Here is a 16,939-nt window from a genome sequence, read left to right on the forward strand (position 1 = left end):
ACCACAGTGAGCAAACAGCTCCACCAAAGAATCTGTTACTAAAATTGATCTTATTAATATTTACCATAGCCTTCCTATAAAAATGATGTTCACAACCACTTTGGCCTGATGTTGAAGGAATGGACATCATATGGAAGCAGAAAAGCAGACTGGGTCTGGTTATTTTACAATGCTGAAATGACTCAGAAATCAGATCCTGGCGAGGTCCAGGGGAACTAGACCCCAGCACAGGCTCCTACCCCAACCATTAGTCAGACTTACAAGACCCAAACATCAGCTTCTCAGAATTCAGGCCTCTGTGGGACAGCTTAGTATGGAGCCCATCGCCACTCCATCCTCCCTAAGACCAAGAGCACCCTGAACACTGCGCTGTACCTCTCTGTTCCACATCACACACTATGTACCAAGTGCTCATCACATGCCTGCCGGAAGAATCAACCCCACCATCCCCTTGCATGTTTACATGCACATAATCTCATACATGTATAGAGAAGGGCCCCACAGCAATGCAATCTGGAAGTCAGAAGCGTAATTTCTCAAGCCTTGGTTTCCCAAGCCATGTCTAATTTGGGTAATACTTTTTAAAGTGTTACATATTTTCCTCTTTTGCATGTCCTTACATACATTTAACCTCCCGCCTTGCTCTACCAGAAATGTTTATTTGCCTCAGGGAAGTTCAAGATAGTTATAGCAGCAGGCAAAGAGAAATGTCAATGCTCAGCTGTTGATACCCGGGACAGGATTTTTTTTAGGATGCAGCTTGAATAACTAAGCCCCCATGAACATATCAAGAGCCAGCCTGGGTGGACCTAGCAGTGAGATTACTTTGAACCAGAACTGAGGATGCAACACAGAGGGAGCTGCTGCTATGAGGAAAACAGGGAAGCCCTCCTTGAGCACTTGGAGAATGTGAGGACATTTCTATCCAAAGCAGAGAGTAGGGTCTCGGCTCCTGTTACTAACAGGACCATCTCAGCTCTAGTCAAATCTGAGGGAAGGCAGTTCTGGAAATAATCCAGTAGGTATAACAGGACCTAACAACTCAAGGATTGCCTCCCCCACAGCCCTCCCAAGAAAAACCAAACAACCGGCTTCAGACGTCTAGAGCAGGGTTTCTGTTTTCTTCATATCTCCTCACAGCTGGCACCAAGCAACCAGGGCATCCACAAATCTCTCTGTTTCTTAGTGGTAGTGCACTGAGAACCAGAGACCAGAGAAAAGGCCCTGGGGTCTGGTCTCAGTGGCTGTGATGTACCAGGACTTTGACTCCATGGCCAAAGAGTAAGGACTTCAATTTTCGTGCCAGCCATCAGTCAGCACAATACTACAAACAGCAACACTTTGGCCACGCCGTTGCTGACACCCATACCGGAGACCAGATCAGATGGGCTCCATACAGAGAGCAGGGGAAACCAACAAGCATGTTGTGGCTCCATCTTTCTCCTGCCCCCACAATGAGCAGCCGCATGAGCACTGCTTTGTACCCAGGCCCTGTTCTGAGGAGAAGTGATAAACATGGAGGAGGTGGGGATCCATGCAATTGAATAGTTAAATCTCCACAAAGCATTAATTCAAAACAGACTAGCTGAGAACAGATTATTGTAAAATACTATTATAAAGCCAACAAAAATTGGGTACAAACATGTGAATTAGCTCCACTTTAGGAAATACCAAGAGCTACATTTTCTTTGCCTATCTGAGTAATAAGAAGTATGTAACTAAGCCACACTGCTACCCAGCAGAAAGAAAGTCTCAGCCGCTCTCAGCAGGCAGACCAGCCATTCTCTCCTATGAGCATTTCTTGCTAAAGCAAACAGAACATATCACGAAACATTTCACTCCATCTCCACTGCTGCCAATTTCCTACCAGACATGAAAAAATGCAGTCCTGGAGTGTGGGACAAGCTGTCACTCTTACCCAAGCCCCTAGCTCAGCTTTCAACCCACACTCAAAACCAAAGGAGACCCCAGAGAAGAGCTGACAAAATCCCTTCTTACAGAGTCAGAAATTTTGTTTTTCCAACGTGTTTTCCCTCTACCACCTAACTTTATCTCATACTATTCCCATGAGGTATAGCAGGGAAGTACGTTGACCTCTTTTTTCAGATGAGGAAAGAGGGATCCCATCTGTAAAGACAGGAATATGAACTGGCTTGGCCAGCTCACAGAGCTATTTAGTGGTGGGGAGGAGTGGAGACCAGGGTCTCCTGAATCACATCCCTGGATGATCCTCGCCAAGGGTGGACAATTACATCTGCATGTCCACTCACATACTTGCAGTAGCAGGGGATAACAAGCACTGCAGCCCACAAAACACATGTGCCTTTGGGGGGCTAATTTTGACTGAGAACCTGGCTCTTAATGTACTGAATACACACAGTAAAAGAGGCCAGGGGGCGCTTCCACCAGCCCCCTGTCACTAACAAAGCATCCTTAAACATACCACAGGAAGTTATCTTTGGACAACAAGGACAGGTTGTTCCCCTCTCTTCTGAGGATAAAAGCAGAAGAAATATCCAGAACCCACAGTATTCCTAGTCATCTTTGAAAAGGATCAAAAAAAGAAAAAAAAAAAAATGAGTGGCCCTTCTTAGCATGGTTTGAACTAAATAGCGTCCCAGAAAAGGAAAAAAAAAAAACAAAAAACACGAGTCCATGGAAAATCTGGGCTATGAATGTCCTCAGAAGAATGGTAAATACAATATAACACACAACAAAATGTAATATAGCTCTTAAAACAAATAAAGCAATGCCAGGCAGTGGTGGTACATGCCTTTAATCCCAGCACTCGGGAGGCAGAGCCAGGCAGATCTCTGTGAGTTCGAGGCCAGCCTGGGCTACAGAGTGAGTTCCAGGAAAGGCTCCAAAGCTACACAAGAGAAACCCTGTCTCAAAAAACTGAAAAAAAAAAAAAAAGCAGAAATGGATGTACTGACATGGAAAGTGTCCATGACTATAAAGCGATAAGAACAATTTGCAAAACATCAGACATACCACAGTGCTTTTCTTGTTATATAAAAGAGAGCCATGTATTTATGTAAACACATATTTATATGTGCAACCTGGCACATCTTTTTTCATCTTTGTTAACTTTGTTTTAAGGATGCATCTGTTAGATTCATCAAAGCATTATAGGGGAAGAGATCATATGCCCTGTATATTTGTTCTATATAAATATTTTTATGGCATTAAATATCGATATATTTACCCTTTCTCACAACCGAGGAGTCTTCTGTGTTCCTACCCTCATACAAACGTTATTTGGCCCATGACTGTCTTACTTTGTACAATGAATATATGTGTACTTGTGTATTTACATTTAAATTGAATGGAAAAATGATTTCATTCACAAAAAGTCTAACTGCCAGTCCACAATTTGTTTTTCATCTTAAGTCAATAATCAAAAGCAAATGATGAACCTAATGAACAAAAGAAATAATTCAAGTTAGCAAATAAGGGTTCGCTGGGCAGTGATTGTCCAATTGCTCTACAGTAAGCAACAGGAGAATAACAGGGATGCTGCAAACATCCCTGAGATATGACACATTGTCTTGTCCAATTGCTCTACAGTAAGCAACAGGAGAATAACAGGGATGCTGCAAACATCCCCGAGAAACCCACATCTTCTATAAAGGAATACCTAAAGACTGATCTTTCTAATCTTCCTATTTAAATTTGTTTAACTGAATGGCAGTAAAAACATATTATATGAATTAATGCATCCATGAAATCTCCTTTCTGGTTGATCTCTGGCCATTTTCCCCCTAATCCAAGACCATTAACTATTCAAGGAAAAGAACCATGAGCTGCCATGTTTAGCAGCTCTCTCAGCAACTAGTGGAATAACACTAGTCATTCGCTCAGTACTGACAAGTGGGCCCATTTGCACATTTGCACTTTCCTACTGGGGTTTTCAAAAAAAAAACACACAAAAAAACAGAATGCATCTCTATTTACTTTTCCAGTGCTTATGAAATTTGTGGATATTTATAACTAAGTGTTACAAAGGATCCCCTCTGACTAATTCAGACTCAACAAATAGCTACATTCCAGTGTTGATTTTACCAGTCTTTTTGTTTAAGGTGGAACTGCCTGTCCACAAAAATGGCTTTTATTTCCTTTGCACAGTATTGAGTAACTCCCAAATGGCATACACACCAATAATTAGCTTTAAAAAAAGAAAAAGAAAAATCAAGCTAACAAATAATAGTTAAGCAACTATTATCTGTGAGACACTCAGCTGGGTGTTGAAAATACAGAAAAGTCCAAAGGAAAATGTATATACAGTACAGCTACTGAATATAGACATGAACATTTTCCAGGCTAAGGCCTCCAGAAGGTCTCGGAACCATCAGTTTCTATAAGGATTTGTGATAATACTGGTGTCCAAACAAGCCTCCTATATATCTTATATATACCTATATACCACTCCAGACTTCTTGTCCAAAACACCAGCCAAAGACACAGGAATCCTATTTTTATTCCCAACTCAGAACCCACAGAATTGATTGGCTGCTGACCCCTGGAATACTGGTCCCCCTGCGGAATGTGCCCAGTCTGGTCCTTCTCTTCCCAAGCCCCAGTGTCTCTCTGCTGGGTCTTGGTTCTCATGCACAAAGACAGCTCTAGCCTCTGGCCAGGAAACCACCTAGACTTCCACATATCCACAGAAGCAGTCACCATCCCTTCCAGAGTTTGTCTCTTTGCCCAGGAATCTCATCCTTTTCTGGCTGCTATGGAAGCTGACACATGTTCAGGCCCTACCATTGTCTCCTCTTGTGTCTTTTTCAAACAGTCAAAGGTTTTCTACTTTCAAAAAAAAAGGGGGGGCACCTCAGTAGACCTGATAACCCATTAAAATATATTACTAAAGTTTATATGGGCACATAAAATCACACATATTAAGTCTAAAATTTCACACACTTGTAATTAAAAAATATATAATACTACAAAGTGCTCCCAAAGCGTCCTTTTGGTACTATTTAAATTTTTTCTTTGCTTTCACCACCAGACTCCCTGAATGGTTGTCTGTAGCCACCGTGTTCATTTTTACCATCTTCTCGTCCATTTAAACCCAGGTGAGGCTGCTGATCCCCTGCACTGTCACACATGATGCACTATCATCCCAGAAACCGTACTGATCCAACACTTGGTCAGGCATCTCCTTAGGCCCCAGTATCTGAGCATGCATTGTGCCAGTGAGCTGGGGTACCGGGAAGAGGCTGGGAATCATGAGCTTTCCCTCTAGTCTAAAGTTGTGGCATTATTCCAATGGAGCATCTTCAACAGCCACAATCCCGACGGGGAGTCCTGCCAATCTCCTGCTCCAACTGTTGATGAGCGGCTCTTCCTCGCCTGGACCCTCCTTTCCAGAGCAGTAAGTAGACAGAGATGGAAACCCCACAGGAGCTCTAGACCCCTCCCTCTCAGCCCCCTTTGTCACATCCAATTAACCATCTGTCAGCCTCCAAGACCCCTTCTAGGCTCACTGTCCAGCTGCCAACTCAATACTGTGTGCCTGCAACCCCCTCCCCATGATGATCACTGTCCCTGGATTGTGGGGCACAAGTGTAAAAAGGGGAGATTTTTAACCACTGCATGTTGTGCCTGAAATAAATGCAACACCATGTTTAAAAATAATATTCCTACCTACCTCTGCACGGTAGAGGAAGGAAAGAAAGAGAGGTACAGGAAGGGCAGGAAGAAGGGAGGAAAAGAAGGAGAAAAGGAGAGAGGAGGGAGAGGGAAGGAGAGAGGAAGGAGGGACGAAAGGAGGGGCCTTCTAAATGTCACAATTTTCATAATTTGGAATATAAAAGGATTCATCTAACCAGCAATACAATAATGTTATATATGTAATGTAGCCAAACTAGTCATACATATAACCTTGTTATATTGCTAGCAACATGAATGATATGACTATTTATAATGTGACTATAATTGTCAAATGTTCTATATACCCACAGAGTTAGAGGGAGCACTTTGAGGACAACAACAGGGTGTGACATATTCCTTCTTGTGTGTGGAGTATTGCTGTGATCCCTGCTCTGCATCTGCTTCCTTCTAGGTAGCCTGGCCCTTTAGGAAACTGGAACATCATGAAACAGACACCAGCTCTGATTGGTGCCATCCCCTGGTGGCCAGGGCCCAACCCCTCTACAGGAGGCTACCCAGAAACCTAGCCTGAATCAACTCCCATCCTGCTCTCCTCACTCCCCGACCCACCACTTGCCTCCCTGGCTCATTTTCTATAGAAGGTGATTCTGCAGAGCTCACTAGCATAGTGCAGACTCACTTCAGGAGTGCTAATTTTGGATCTCCAGGCCTTGCATCCCTCAGAGGGCCACTTCATCCAGACCACCCACTTCAGAGAGTACTCATCCCTGACCCCTGCAAGAGAGAGAGATTCTTTATACAGGAACTGGTGACCACTTGTGTCCTTGGGTCCTGGCTAACGAGTAACTTTACTGAGGTCTGCCATCCTTCTGGTCCCTAAGAAAGAAGCATCCTCCTGTGGACCCCTCAGCTGATCTTGAGGTCCACCCCTTCATGCTGAAGCTGGGGATTTAGCTGAGTGATAGACAGTACTTGTCCAGAACACAAGGTCCTAAGTTAGAGGCCACACAACACAAAACCTATCCAGGCTCACCCAGCATCTTGCTCCATCAATTTCTCTTCTCTTTTCCCACTCACTCACTCTCTACCTCTGGTGTGCCTTCTCCCTCTTCCTCTCCCCAGGTAGTCACATATCTTCCTTCCCTAAAATAAGCCTCCCCTCATGTCTGTTCCCAGTTCCAACTACTTCACTATTTTTAACCTTCCCTTCACAGCCAAACCTTTCCAAAGAGTCATCTCTACGCACTCCCCCAACTTCCTCCCCATCCACTCACTCTCCATTCCCCTTGCCATTTTAATTCCACCTCCCCAGCCAGGATTGGAACTATTTCACAAGTCACCACCGGTCCCCCTGGCTGCACAATCAGTCCCGTTTCCTTCAGCCTCCCGGTACCATCAAGCTCCACTGGTCACCTGCTTTTCCTCTACGCATTGCTCTCCTGGTTCGCTTCCAACCCTTCACTCCAATCTGCAGTTCTGCCCTTGGCCTTCCGCCCTTCAGTCTGTGTAAGCTTTTCATTTATTATCTCATCTATTCTGATAGCTCCAGCCACAACTTCTTTCAGATATCTCCCAAATCTATATTTCCGACTCGGCCTCCCTCCAAGGCTCCAGACTCCCTTCGATACTCGCCTACTGAATCAACACTTCCTTTAGCTATGCACTGACACCTGAAATGTAACATGTCCCAAGCAATTTCTCCAAATCCTCCCTCTCCTCCTGGTCCTCACAGCTGCTTCCTCTCCTCCCAACTCCTGGTTTTCACCAAGGGTACTTCTATCCCCCCAGTCACTGAGCCTCTAAGCTTTTTACAACCTCCTTGACGCCTCTACATCCGACTTGTCAGGTCCTGTAGGCTCAGCCTCCACCAAGTCATCTTCTTCCCATGTCCACCCCAGTGTCTCAAGTTCAGACCCTCCTACAATACCACAGTGATCTATCTTTCCCCAACCCGAAGCCTCTTTCTCCATTTTAAGAGAAACCCCACAGGGCTCTCAGATTCACGTTCCTCATCACACCACTGCCCATGTTCAGAGAAATCCACAAACTCCCCCAAACAACTGCAGGAAGATCCAAGTCATTGACCTTTCATTCAAAACATCCATGCTTTAATTCATGAATTAGAACATTCAGTCAATCAATGTGGTCCCCTCCCACTTCGCAGTCTCCATTCCCATTGACCTTCTACCTGCATCCTCTGGGTCACAAAGACTGGATGATGACTGTTGCCAATCGAGCGTGAATGTTCATGTCCCCTACTCACTGCTCAGCCCTGGAAATGCAACACTTCCTAGATTTGCCTCCAAATCCTTCCTCCCAGACCCAGACCCACTCCCATAACTATACAGATCATCCACCACTTTCCACTGCTTCGCTTGTTTATTCCTGGTACCCATGTACCTGGCTCACTTCTAATAATGCTATGGGGGCTGAAGGGGAGGAGACAAAGCTAATTCTCCAAGTTGCTTCTTTACTTTCCTGAATGAATGCCTCTGTCTCCCATAAGATACTTTCTGTTCCCTCGCTCCTCAGCAGACACGATTTCAAGTGGCTCTATTGATCCAACAACTCCATGGCTGTCAGTCATTTCCTAGTTATTTTACGGCCAGCCAGCCACACAAAGGGGAAGCAAGAAGAGTGTGAACTACAAACAGAGAAGGGACCCACTCTCTGCAACCACCTGAGGCTCAGCAGAAGCAAGCCAGCCTGCTCTCACCAGGCTCCAGCCAGTGGCATGGGGCCATGTGGCTCAGGGCCTGGGAAGGGGCTGCAGGGGGCTCGTACATTTACTCCTCTGGGCACCAGTTAAAAACAGAAGTGCCCTGACCTATTGTAATAGGACGGCCCACCCAGTCCCCTTGGGGAGGAAGAACGATTAGGATCATCTCTCCTCCCTGACTGAACGGTCCTGCGGAGGTGAGATTAAATAAGATACTGCTGGTTGGAAAAGGCACTTAGAGAAACAGAACACTCCATTTGAAATAACTATCTGCAGGTATTTGGATAGCACTGTGCAACTTATAAAGACCTTTTACTGTGTCTTATTTGAACCTCTCAACAATTCTACAAGGGAACGGGGGTTGAAGAGATTATTATCCCCTTCCTATGCAGATGCCAAAGTCACGAGTGCACGTCATTCAGTACGTAGGGAGCAAAAGGGAGTATCGCCTCCTGCTCTCACGCATGACCTTCCCTCACAGACATTTTCTCCCCTTTCAGCCCATTAAGTCCGAGTGCTCCCAGAGGGAGTATATTTATATTTACATCCATTTCCCTTCCTGCTCTATAGTCTTTCCTTTAACGCTTTTATATACTTCCACCGTGTATGACTGTGGCAGACACTCAATGCGGATTTCTCAAACAAGTGACCGAAGGAAGGAGCACTGAGGCCCGTAGTCAGCCCTTCTGAACCACGGGCAGGCCAGGCTCCTTGGGCAGGCCAGGCTCCTTGCCTCCCTCCTGCTGTCTATACCCCCATGCATGAGAAGAAACTACCCAGCAGCCTTGCAGAGGTACCCACTGCATAACTGAAACAGCAGGAGCAATACCCCGCCAACAGTAACTCTTCTTCTATTTAAGCCTCTCAAACTGTAAAACAAGCTTTATTGGTCCCATTTTTTCAGAAGTCCTGAAGACAAGCATTAGCAAGTAATTTCCCCAAGAGCAAACCCCTAGTTAGTGCTGCGCTTATCTGATCCCAGGCACACGGTCTTCTGGCTAGTCCAGGGTTCTCCCGGTCAGTATCGTTGACAGGTTTTGATTGGGTAATTCTTTCCTGTGCACTGTAAGATATTTAGCTGCACTCTAGTGCTGTCTACCAACTAGACACCTACAGCAAACTGTTCCATTGAGTTGTGCCAACTCCTGCCCCCCCGCCAGGAAGTCTCCAGATATTGCCAAATGTTCTCTGGGGTAGGGGGCAGCATTACTCTTGGCTGAGGACCACTGTGCTATTCCTATACGGCTCAACTCTAGATATAAAAGCCAAGTGCAACCAGGAGGAACTCTGAAAAGTATTTGTTCTCAAAAGTCTAGGGAGAACCCCTAGTTCATTTGCTCTGGGTCAGACAGTCACAAGCAGGAAGTTTTCATACATGTAACATCATTTATTTCTGTAGCTCTAGTTTATCCCAATGCCTCCTCTCTTCCTGTAAAGGACTATCACATACAGCTGGACAGAACTGCCAAGAACCATCTCACTGGCAGCCAATGATCCAAGGATGAAGTCCGGCCTCCACAACCTTACAGAGATGGACCTGGATGCCATCAATATATTCCGAAATAGATTAATGTAGACATCGCCGACCTAAAATACAATATCCTCTCTCCAGAAACACAAAGTCCTCTCAATACTCCTCCAGAAGTTCCTGAACAAGGGTATGACTAAACGGCCAACTCATGACGGATGGAAGCAAGAGAGTATTTAAAAGACACAATAAGCCTTGAGCTGAGTATGCTGGATCGTTTATGTCACCTTGACACAGGTCAGGTCATCTTGGAAGAAGGAATCCAAATTGCCAAAATACCTCCAAAAGGACTCCACTGTAGGTAAGCCTGTAGGGCATTTTCTTGATTGATATGGGAAGGCCCAGCCCACTGTGGGTGGTACCACTTCTGGGCAGGCAGTGCCAGAGAGCTCTGAGAAGGTGGTTCCTGGGGTGTACTAACAAACTGAGCAAGCCAGGAAGAGCAAATCAGTAAGCGCTCTCCTATGGCCTCTGCTTCAGTTCTGCCTCCATGTTCCTTCCCTGTCCTGACTTTCCCTCAGTGATGGACTGTGTTTGGGACGATAAGCTGACATTAACCCTTTCGTCCCCAAGCTGCTTTTGGTCTTGGTGTTTTAGCACAGCCACAGAAACCCTAACTAAGACACTGTGCATCGTGTTTACCTTGTGAAGTGTCAAGAGTAATGTCAAAGGAGATACCTTCCTTAGTTGCAAAAACAGGTAAGAGAATGGCTCCCTTCTCAGGAACCTGGCAATGTACAGACTACGTACTGACATTTACTCAAAGAACTGCATACAGAGTATGTTATTTCAGAGTCTTCCTTTTCTGTGATGGGAACTGACAGTGTTTTGTTTTTCTTGCAGGCAGGCTGGAGGTGTTATCTAAGTCTGAGAAACGAGGCGGTGAGTGGCACATCCCATCATCTACAGTCAACAACTGCTTATGTTTGGGCCATGTTTGTTCTATCTCTAAAGGAGATGGGACTTTTGATGGGATTGTAAAATATTTTAAAGACTTTATACTTACCTCCCAAAATAAATAATTTCAATGGGGAAGCAGGTCCTACATATAGGAAAAGGCTAAGCCATAATACAATATCACCGATACAGTAAGAAGAATACAGATACTAGGGGTCTTACAGAGGTGGTCATAAACTGCAAACACTCTGCAAAAAGGCCGAACACAAATCTTGAAGAATGTGTTGGATTTGGAGGCTGTGGAGTGGGATGGGGATGGATCAATAAGAGTCAGGTGCTCTAAGACAGTGGGACGGGAAGCCGGCTGGAACTGAACAGCTAAGTATGGACTTGACCCACAGGCACCAGGGAGCTACTGCAGGTTTCCTAAACCAGATAGTAACATGGTGAAAAGAGTGTTTCAGGAAGTGATGTAAGCCCCAGGGGATGTGTAGAGAGGGGATAGATTTTGAAGGATGAGAAGGAGACTGTGAAAGATATCTATGGAGGACGGGACTGAGGTAGTCACCCCGAGGATGAGCAACAGGCTAAGTATGTAGGACTAGGCAGCAAGGCTTGTTAGAGGAGAGAAATTCCCCCCGAATGAATTAACGCCAAGGTTTTAAACATGACTGAGAAAGAAAAGATGCCACTTACAGAATTGAGGAAGTGAAGAGGAGAAGGTGGTCCGGGGAGTTGGAAACACAAACAGAGCCAAGCTGAGCTTGGCCAAAGCCCAGTCAAAAGTATCTTTCCAGTTGGAATGTCTGGATGCAGAAGCCAAAGTTCAACACAGAACATCTCTCATATCAACTTCTCTTCATTTTTCTTAGCCTTTTGCCTTTGCATTTTAAAGAACGAGATTCCTCTTTGGCTCCCCAAAGCTAAGCTCTGAGTTGTGTTATGGCGCCTACTCTTCTGTCTCGCCTCTGCGATCCCACGCAGCCATCCTAGCATCTTCTGTGTTTCCTCTCCACAGCTCGCTCTCTGTCACCCCAAACCACCCATGACAAAAACCCAAAACACCTTTCCCGACACTAGTGTTCCACCATGTATCTTCCTGTTAAACTACAAGTGACTATGTCCTGCTTGCCACCCCAAATGCCCACCCTGAGTGCCCCTTCTGATCCTGTGCCCCCAAAGTCAGCTCCCAGGGTTTCATTTTTCTATTCCTCATACTCAGCCTGTCTGCCCTATCATCACATCAGAGCTCACATAGACTCCCTGGGGTCTCCAGGATCCAGACTCCTTTCTGCCATTTCCAAAATAAGACCTCCTTGCCCTTCATCCTCCACCTCCTCTGTCTGGAAGTTTCAAGTACACCAAGTTTTCCAGATCAGCATGCTGGCTCCTCCCCATGCCTTGAGTTCACATATCCAACTCTAAAATGACTCCATTTAGATATCCATGTCCAGTTCTTCATATATAGACATACATAAAGCATCTGCCTACTATCCTCAACCAGACCACATCAGCCAGCTGGGACACTGTCCATCCCTGGGTGTCAGTAAGTCTTGGCATTTCTACCTCTAATAATGTCTCTCAGAGTCAGCCCTGGCTCCCCATCCCTTCTGCCATCAATACAGGGTAAGCTCCCAGCCTCCATCTCAGCCGTGGATGGCCTCTGCTTCTCCCTACATCTTACCTTTATTTTTTTTTTCACTTCATCAATAAAATTTCCCCCAGACTAATCTTCCCAAACATGACTTTCTTTATGATGTGTCCTTGCTCAAACCCTGGCAATGAGTCCCTAGTTCCCTTGAATCAAATCCAAACTCCTCTTCAGAAGGTTTCAGACTCCCTTATTTGTTTCTATTATACTTAGCCAACCCTGTTCCCATCCTTACTAACCCACCCTTTCCCCTTAGTCAGCTCAGGCTCCCCAGAAACCCAACCTTTTTATCTTTGTTCAATCTCCCTGCCCCTTCTTCAAAGACCACCCTGGGCTCCACATGCTCTAGTTCTGGTGACTCTCTAACATATAGCATCCTAACCTTTAGCAATCAATTAATTAGCAATCTATAAGTTCTTGAGGACAGAAATCACTTTGAATATTTCTCCTGTGTCCTAGCAGGTGTTAAAGAAGTCCTTGTGGGTCAATTGTCCCTCCAGTCCTGAACTTTCCTAGCTCCTTTTGCTGCCTTCCAACCGTGACCAGTAAAAATGTTTAAATTAAAATAAAAAACCAGCAACATGCTTTCTCAGGCTTGACTTCTTAGGAAGACAATCAGGATTTTGTCCATCCATACTATACTGTAGGATAGTGTGTGGGAGTGGAGTGGGTTCTATAGCCTTGTAAGTGCAAAGAAGTAAGATTTGGAGAATCTCATCTAATCAGTTGGTCCCGAGAACTAAAAACTCCAAACAATCAGAAAGCAGGTAAGCCAAACAAGTAAAATGACTAAATTATTTAAATCATGCCTAATTAGAGACATAGTATGCCAGAGTTTTGACAAAGTAATTGCCAGTCTGGTCTTTGTACATGCAAATTTTTTCCCCAGAAAGAAGGGGATAATTCTGGTGGTGGAAACTTTGAACAATCTGTTTGAAGGTTTCTTGGTTGTTCAGTTGAGTACGTCTATAATTCAGCCAGCCAACCAGGTACAGAGCCATGTTCCACAGAAGACATGAATCAAAACTGAGAAGGTTCAGAAACATGGTCTTTCCAGGCTTAAGAATCTCTAGCCCTGGCCTCTGCTTTGCATGCAAGTAGGGTGCAGGTCAAGGGGCAGAGGGCCATGGGGCAGGAAGGCACTATTCTAGACTCCCCTTTAGCAGCTTGTCACGGGTCATCAATCATTTGCAGGTTTGTGTCTGAAGGGTTTAGACTGTCTGAGTCTAAGTGCACATGGGGTCTAGCCTCCTTCGCCAGCACCACCACCTCCTTGAAGCAAGCAAGGCTGCCCTGACAAAGCACAACGCGGCCATAGGAAACTGACCCCAGCCCACTTCTTACCCCGTGGTTTGAAACCAGCCTAGACAATGTAAGCTAAGAGTTGCTTTTGAACGGCCCTAGGGAAAGGAATAAACTAACAAAACTCTAGAATTGGAAGCTACAAAATTAAACACCTACCCAAAAAGAGGGGAGGAGAAAAGGAGGAAGAGGAGAGTTGGGGAGAGGATGATTATGAATTCATACACACAGTGGTTTGGTTTTTTCCCCAGAGGTTCAAAAAAAAAAAAAAAAATACAGCTGCTTGGCCAGGCTGGGATGCAGGAGGTGGGGTCTGGTGGACCTCCTGGTGAGTGCTTGGATGTCACTAAGTTTTCAGATCCTTCCCCTAGATGCAGGGTTATAAACTGGAGTCAGGCACCTCTTTAGAATCCCTGCTTTGCTTTTGAAGAGTGGAGCGAGCAGCAGGAGAGAAAGGAGGGGCAGGGAAGGTAGAGAGTGAAAAATGCTGACTCCGGGGGATGGGGGAGGAGGGGGGAGGGCAGGCTGAGCCCGGGAAGCAGGAAAGGATGACAGGAGCCTCTTCCCCTTTCCCAGACCCTGGCATCGACTCCTGCCCTCCAGCTCTTTCCTCTCCAGGCCAATTAGAGGTGACCATATGGGCCAATTAAGCCTTGACTTCCAAAGCCACAAGTTCCCCGACAAAGAGCCCTACTCCATTCCTCAGAGTGGACCTCCAGCGTAAAGCAACAGCTTCAGAAACAAATGGATGTGGAGCCTCCAGAGCTAACCTGACCCCTGACCCCCACCAGTTCATGTCCTCTGATCCAACTTTCCCAAAGGGAGGGCAGATGCATGGGGTATCCATAACTTATCAGAGTCCTTGGGACAAAGATTCCAGACAAAATGGTTGCAGACATGTGGGGGAGCTGAAGAACTGCACAACGGAGCTGGAGGAAGCTACAGGTACAGGAGAGATGGGGACTCCTCGGGGATGATGAGACATTTGAAACAGGGCTACAGGTGGTAGGCGATGAGGGTGATTAGTGTGTGTTCTGGTGAAGGAAGGGACGGTGGAGCCCGCGAACACCAGCCGCTATAGACCTACTGCACGCGAGGTGCAGAGGCGCAAAGCGCTGGAAAGCCAACCCAGGCTCCACGCGCCGCCGCAGGCAAGCGAAGATTTGGTGGGTGTGTATTGGGAGGGACGCTAGCTAACTCACACTTCTAGAAATAAGCGATTCTTAGGTAAAACTCATCGGTTCCCCGAGCTGGAGAAAGGACCAAGGAGCGGGTCCAAGGTGCCCACGGTCCTCCCAGCCGGTTGAAAGTCCCAGAAGCTGCTTCCCTACACGCAGCCGGCACGATCTCTAGTCGTCTGACTCCTGCCTGTCAGTCTGCAGCCTGAGCGCCTCGCGACCCCTGCTGCCCCTCTATGCACATCAGGGCCCCGGGCCCTGGAGGGAAGAAGGGGCACCGACCTCGGGCGACCCCGGAGCCCCGCAGACAGGCACCGTGGGAGTGGAGAGCAGAGGGAGGGGCCGGGACACCGGGAGCTGGAAGCGGCGCGCTGCAAAGTGATCCAACATCGCCCGGAGAAGGCGGCCCGAGAGGACCGCCTCCTGCCTCCCCAGCACAGACTCCCGCAACTGGGGTGAACGCCGAGGGGCGCCCAGCCCCCCACGCCCTCCCCCCAAAAACGCAGCCAGCACGGCCAGAATAACGTGAGCCTCCACAACTCCAGCCCCGACGACCACGGGGGGCCGCCTCCGACTCGCACGCCCCAGCGGCAGCCTACGGTCCCCAAACTTGTCCGAGACACCGCGTCCGAGGCGGCCGCCCTCACCCCCAGCCCCGGGAGCCCCGCCTGACCTTACCTGTCCGGAAAAAGGCGTCCACGTCCGAATCGGCGGCTCCCCCTTCCTCCGCTGCCCCCTCGGGGGGGTTCATGACTGGGGGAGGGCGTCCGCGGGCAGCCGGGCGCCGGCGAAGCCTGGGGCCGAGGGCGGCGCGGCGCCCGGGGGGGCGGAGGGCGCGGTGGCCGTAGCCACTGAGCCGGTGGCCGCGGGGCGCGGGGCGCGGGGCGGGGGGCTGCGGCGCGCGGCGGGGGGGGGGAGCGCCGAGCCACCCTAGGCGGCGGCGCGCGGCGCGCTGGGGGCGCCTGCCGCCGGTTCCCCCATGGTCCCCTTCCCCGGGGCGCTGGCCGCCTGCTGTCTGGCCCGGGCCGGGGGTCCCCGCTGCCTGCGCGCCCGCGGTGCCCGGCAGCCGCAGCTGGCTCTCCTCGCCCGTCCGCCTGTCTCTATTGTTCAGCCCCGCTCGGCTCTCTCCTCTTTATTTTTCCTCCTCCCTCCCACCCTCCCTGTCTCCCTACCTCCTCCCTCCCTCGCTCTGCTCTCTCTCTCTCCCTCTCTCTCTTGCTACCTCCCTCCCGGCTCCCCGGCTGGCTGGCGAGCTCTCGGGCTCCCCCTCTGGCTCCTGCCGCCGCGGCTCCCGCGGCTCCTCCCGGACTCCCGCTCCCTTGGTCCCGGCCAACAATGACCCGGCAAGCGCCGAGCTGCAAGGACGTTCCCGCGGGGCCCCGGACCTCGCAGCGGGCACCCAGCGGCGCGGCTCGCCCTTCCCCGAGCCCCGAGCCCGCCCTCCCGGAGCTCGGCCCGAGCTATTGTTCGCGCCGCACTAGGCCGGCTTCCTGAACCCCGCAGGAAAAGCCCGGGCCGAGGAGACGGCAGGGCGGAGGGCGGGGCCGCCGGGCGCTAGCCGGGCTCGCGGGGGGCTCTGCGGCCCCTGCGCGCTCAGCTGCGCTCCGGGTCCCGCCACCTCCCCGCCCCACCCTGCTCCCAGGTGCGCGCTAGGAACCCCGACCTTCCCGGCCACCTCTTGCAGCCCTCCCGCTCAGTCCCTAAGCCGGACTGGCCTGTCCCTAGAGGCTGGACTTCATCCTTCTCCTTCCTGACCAGCCCCTGGTCGCCCTGCCCTCCAAGGCCTCTGGATCCTCGTCACCATCCCTCCTTTTGAGCTCTTGTTCTTTGCCCCCATTCAACGCCCCTTTGAATATCTCTGAGCGGCTCTGAGAATCCTTGTCCCGTTTATTCTTCTGTAGATGCCTCCCTGCCTATCTCTCCTGTCCTGTCACTGTTTTGTGTCTCTCATTTGTCTCTGTCCTGCCATGGTCCTTGGCCCGAATCGTAGTGCTCCTCTTGGACACAGCTGTCAAACTCCCTAATCCCAGGGGGCCTTTCTCTCTTCT

The 16,939-nt window shown here is 48.7% G+C and overlaps 1 protein-coding gene across 1 annotated transcript in view; it reads right to left on the reverse strand.

Annotated features, from left to right (window-relative positions):
- The window catches only part of Kalrn (kalirin RhoGEF kinase), a 599,822-nt gene extending 583,807 nt beyond the window's left edge, over positions 1-16,015 (reverse strand). Inside the window, exon 1 of the mRNA XM_036203323.1 lies at positions 15,570-16,015. Within this exon, the coding sequence (XP_036059216.1) occupies positions 15,570-15,642 (73 nt within the window). The 5' untranslated portion in view covers positions 15,643-16,015. The remainder of the gene's footprint in view (positions 1-15,569) is intronic.
- Between the last annotated feature and the right edge of the window lie 924 nt (positions 16,016-16,939).

This window comes from Onychomys torridus, chromosome 12, assembly GCF_903995425.1.
Source record: "Onychomys torridus chromosome 12, mOncTor1.1, whole genome shotgun sequence".
NCBI lineage: Eukaryota > Metazoa > Chordata > Mammalia > Rodentia > Cricetidae > Onychomys > Onychomys torridus.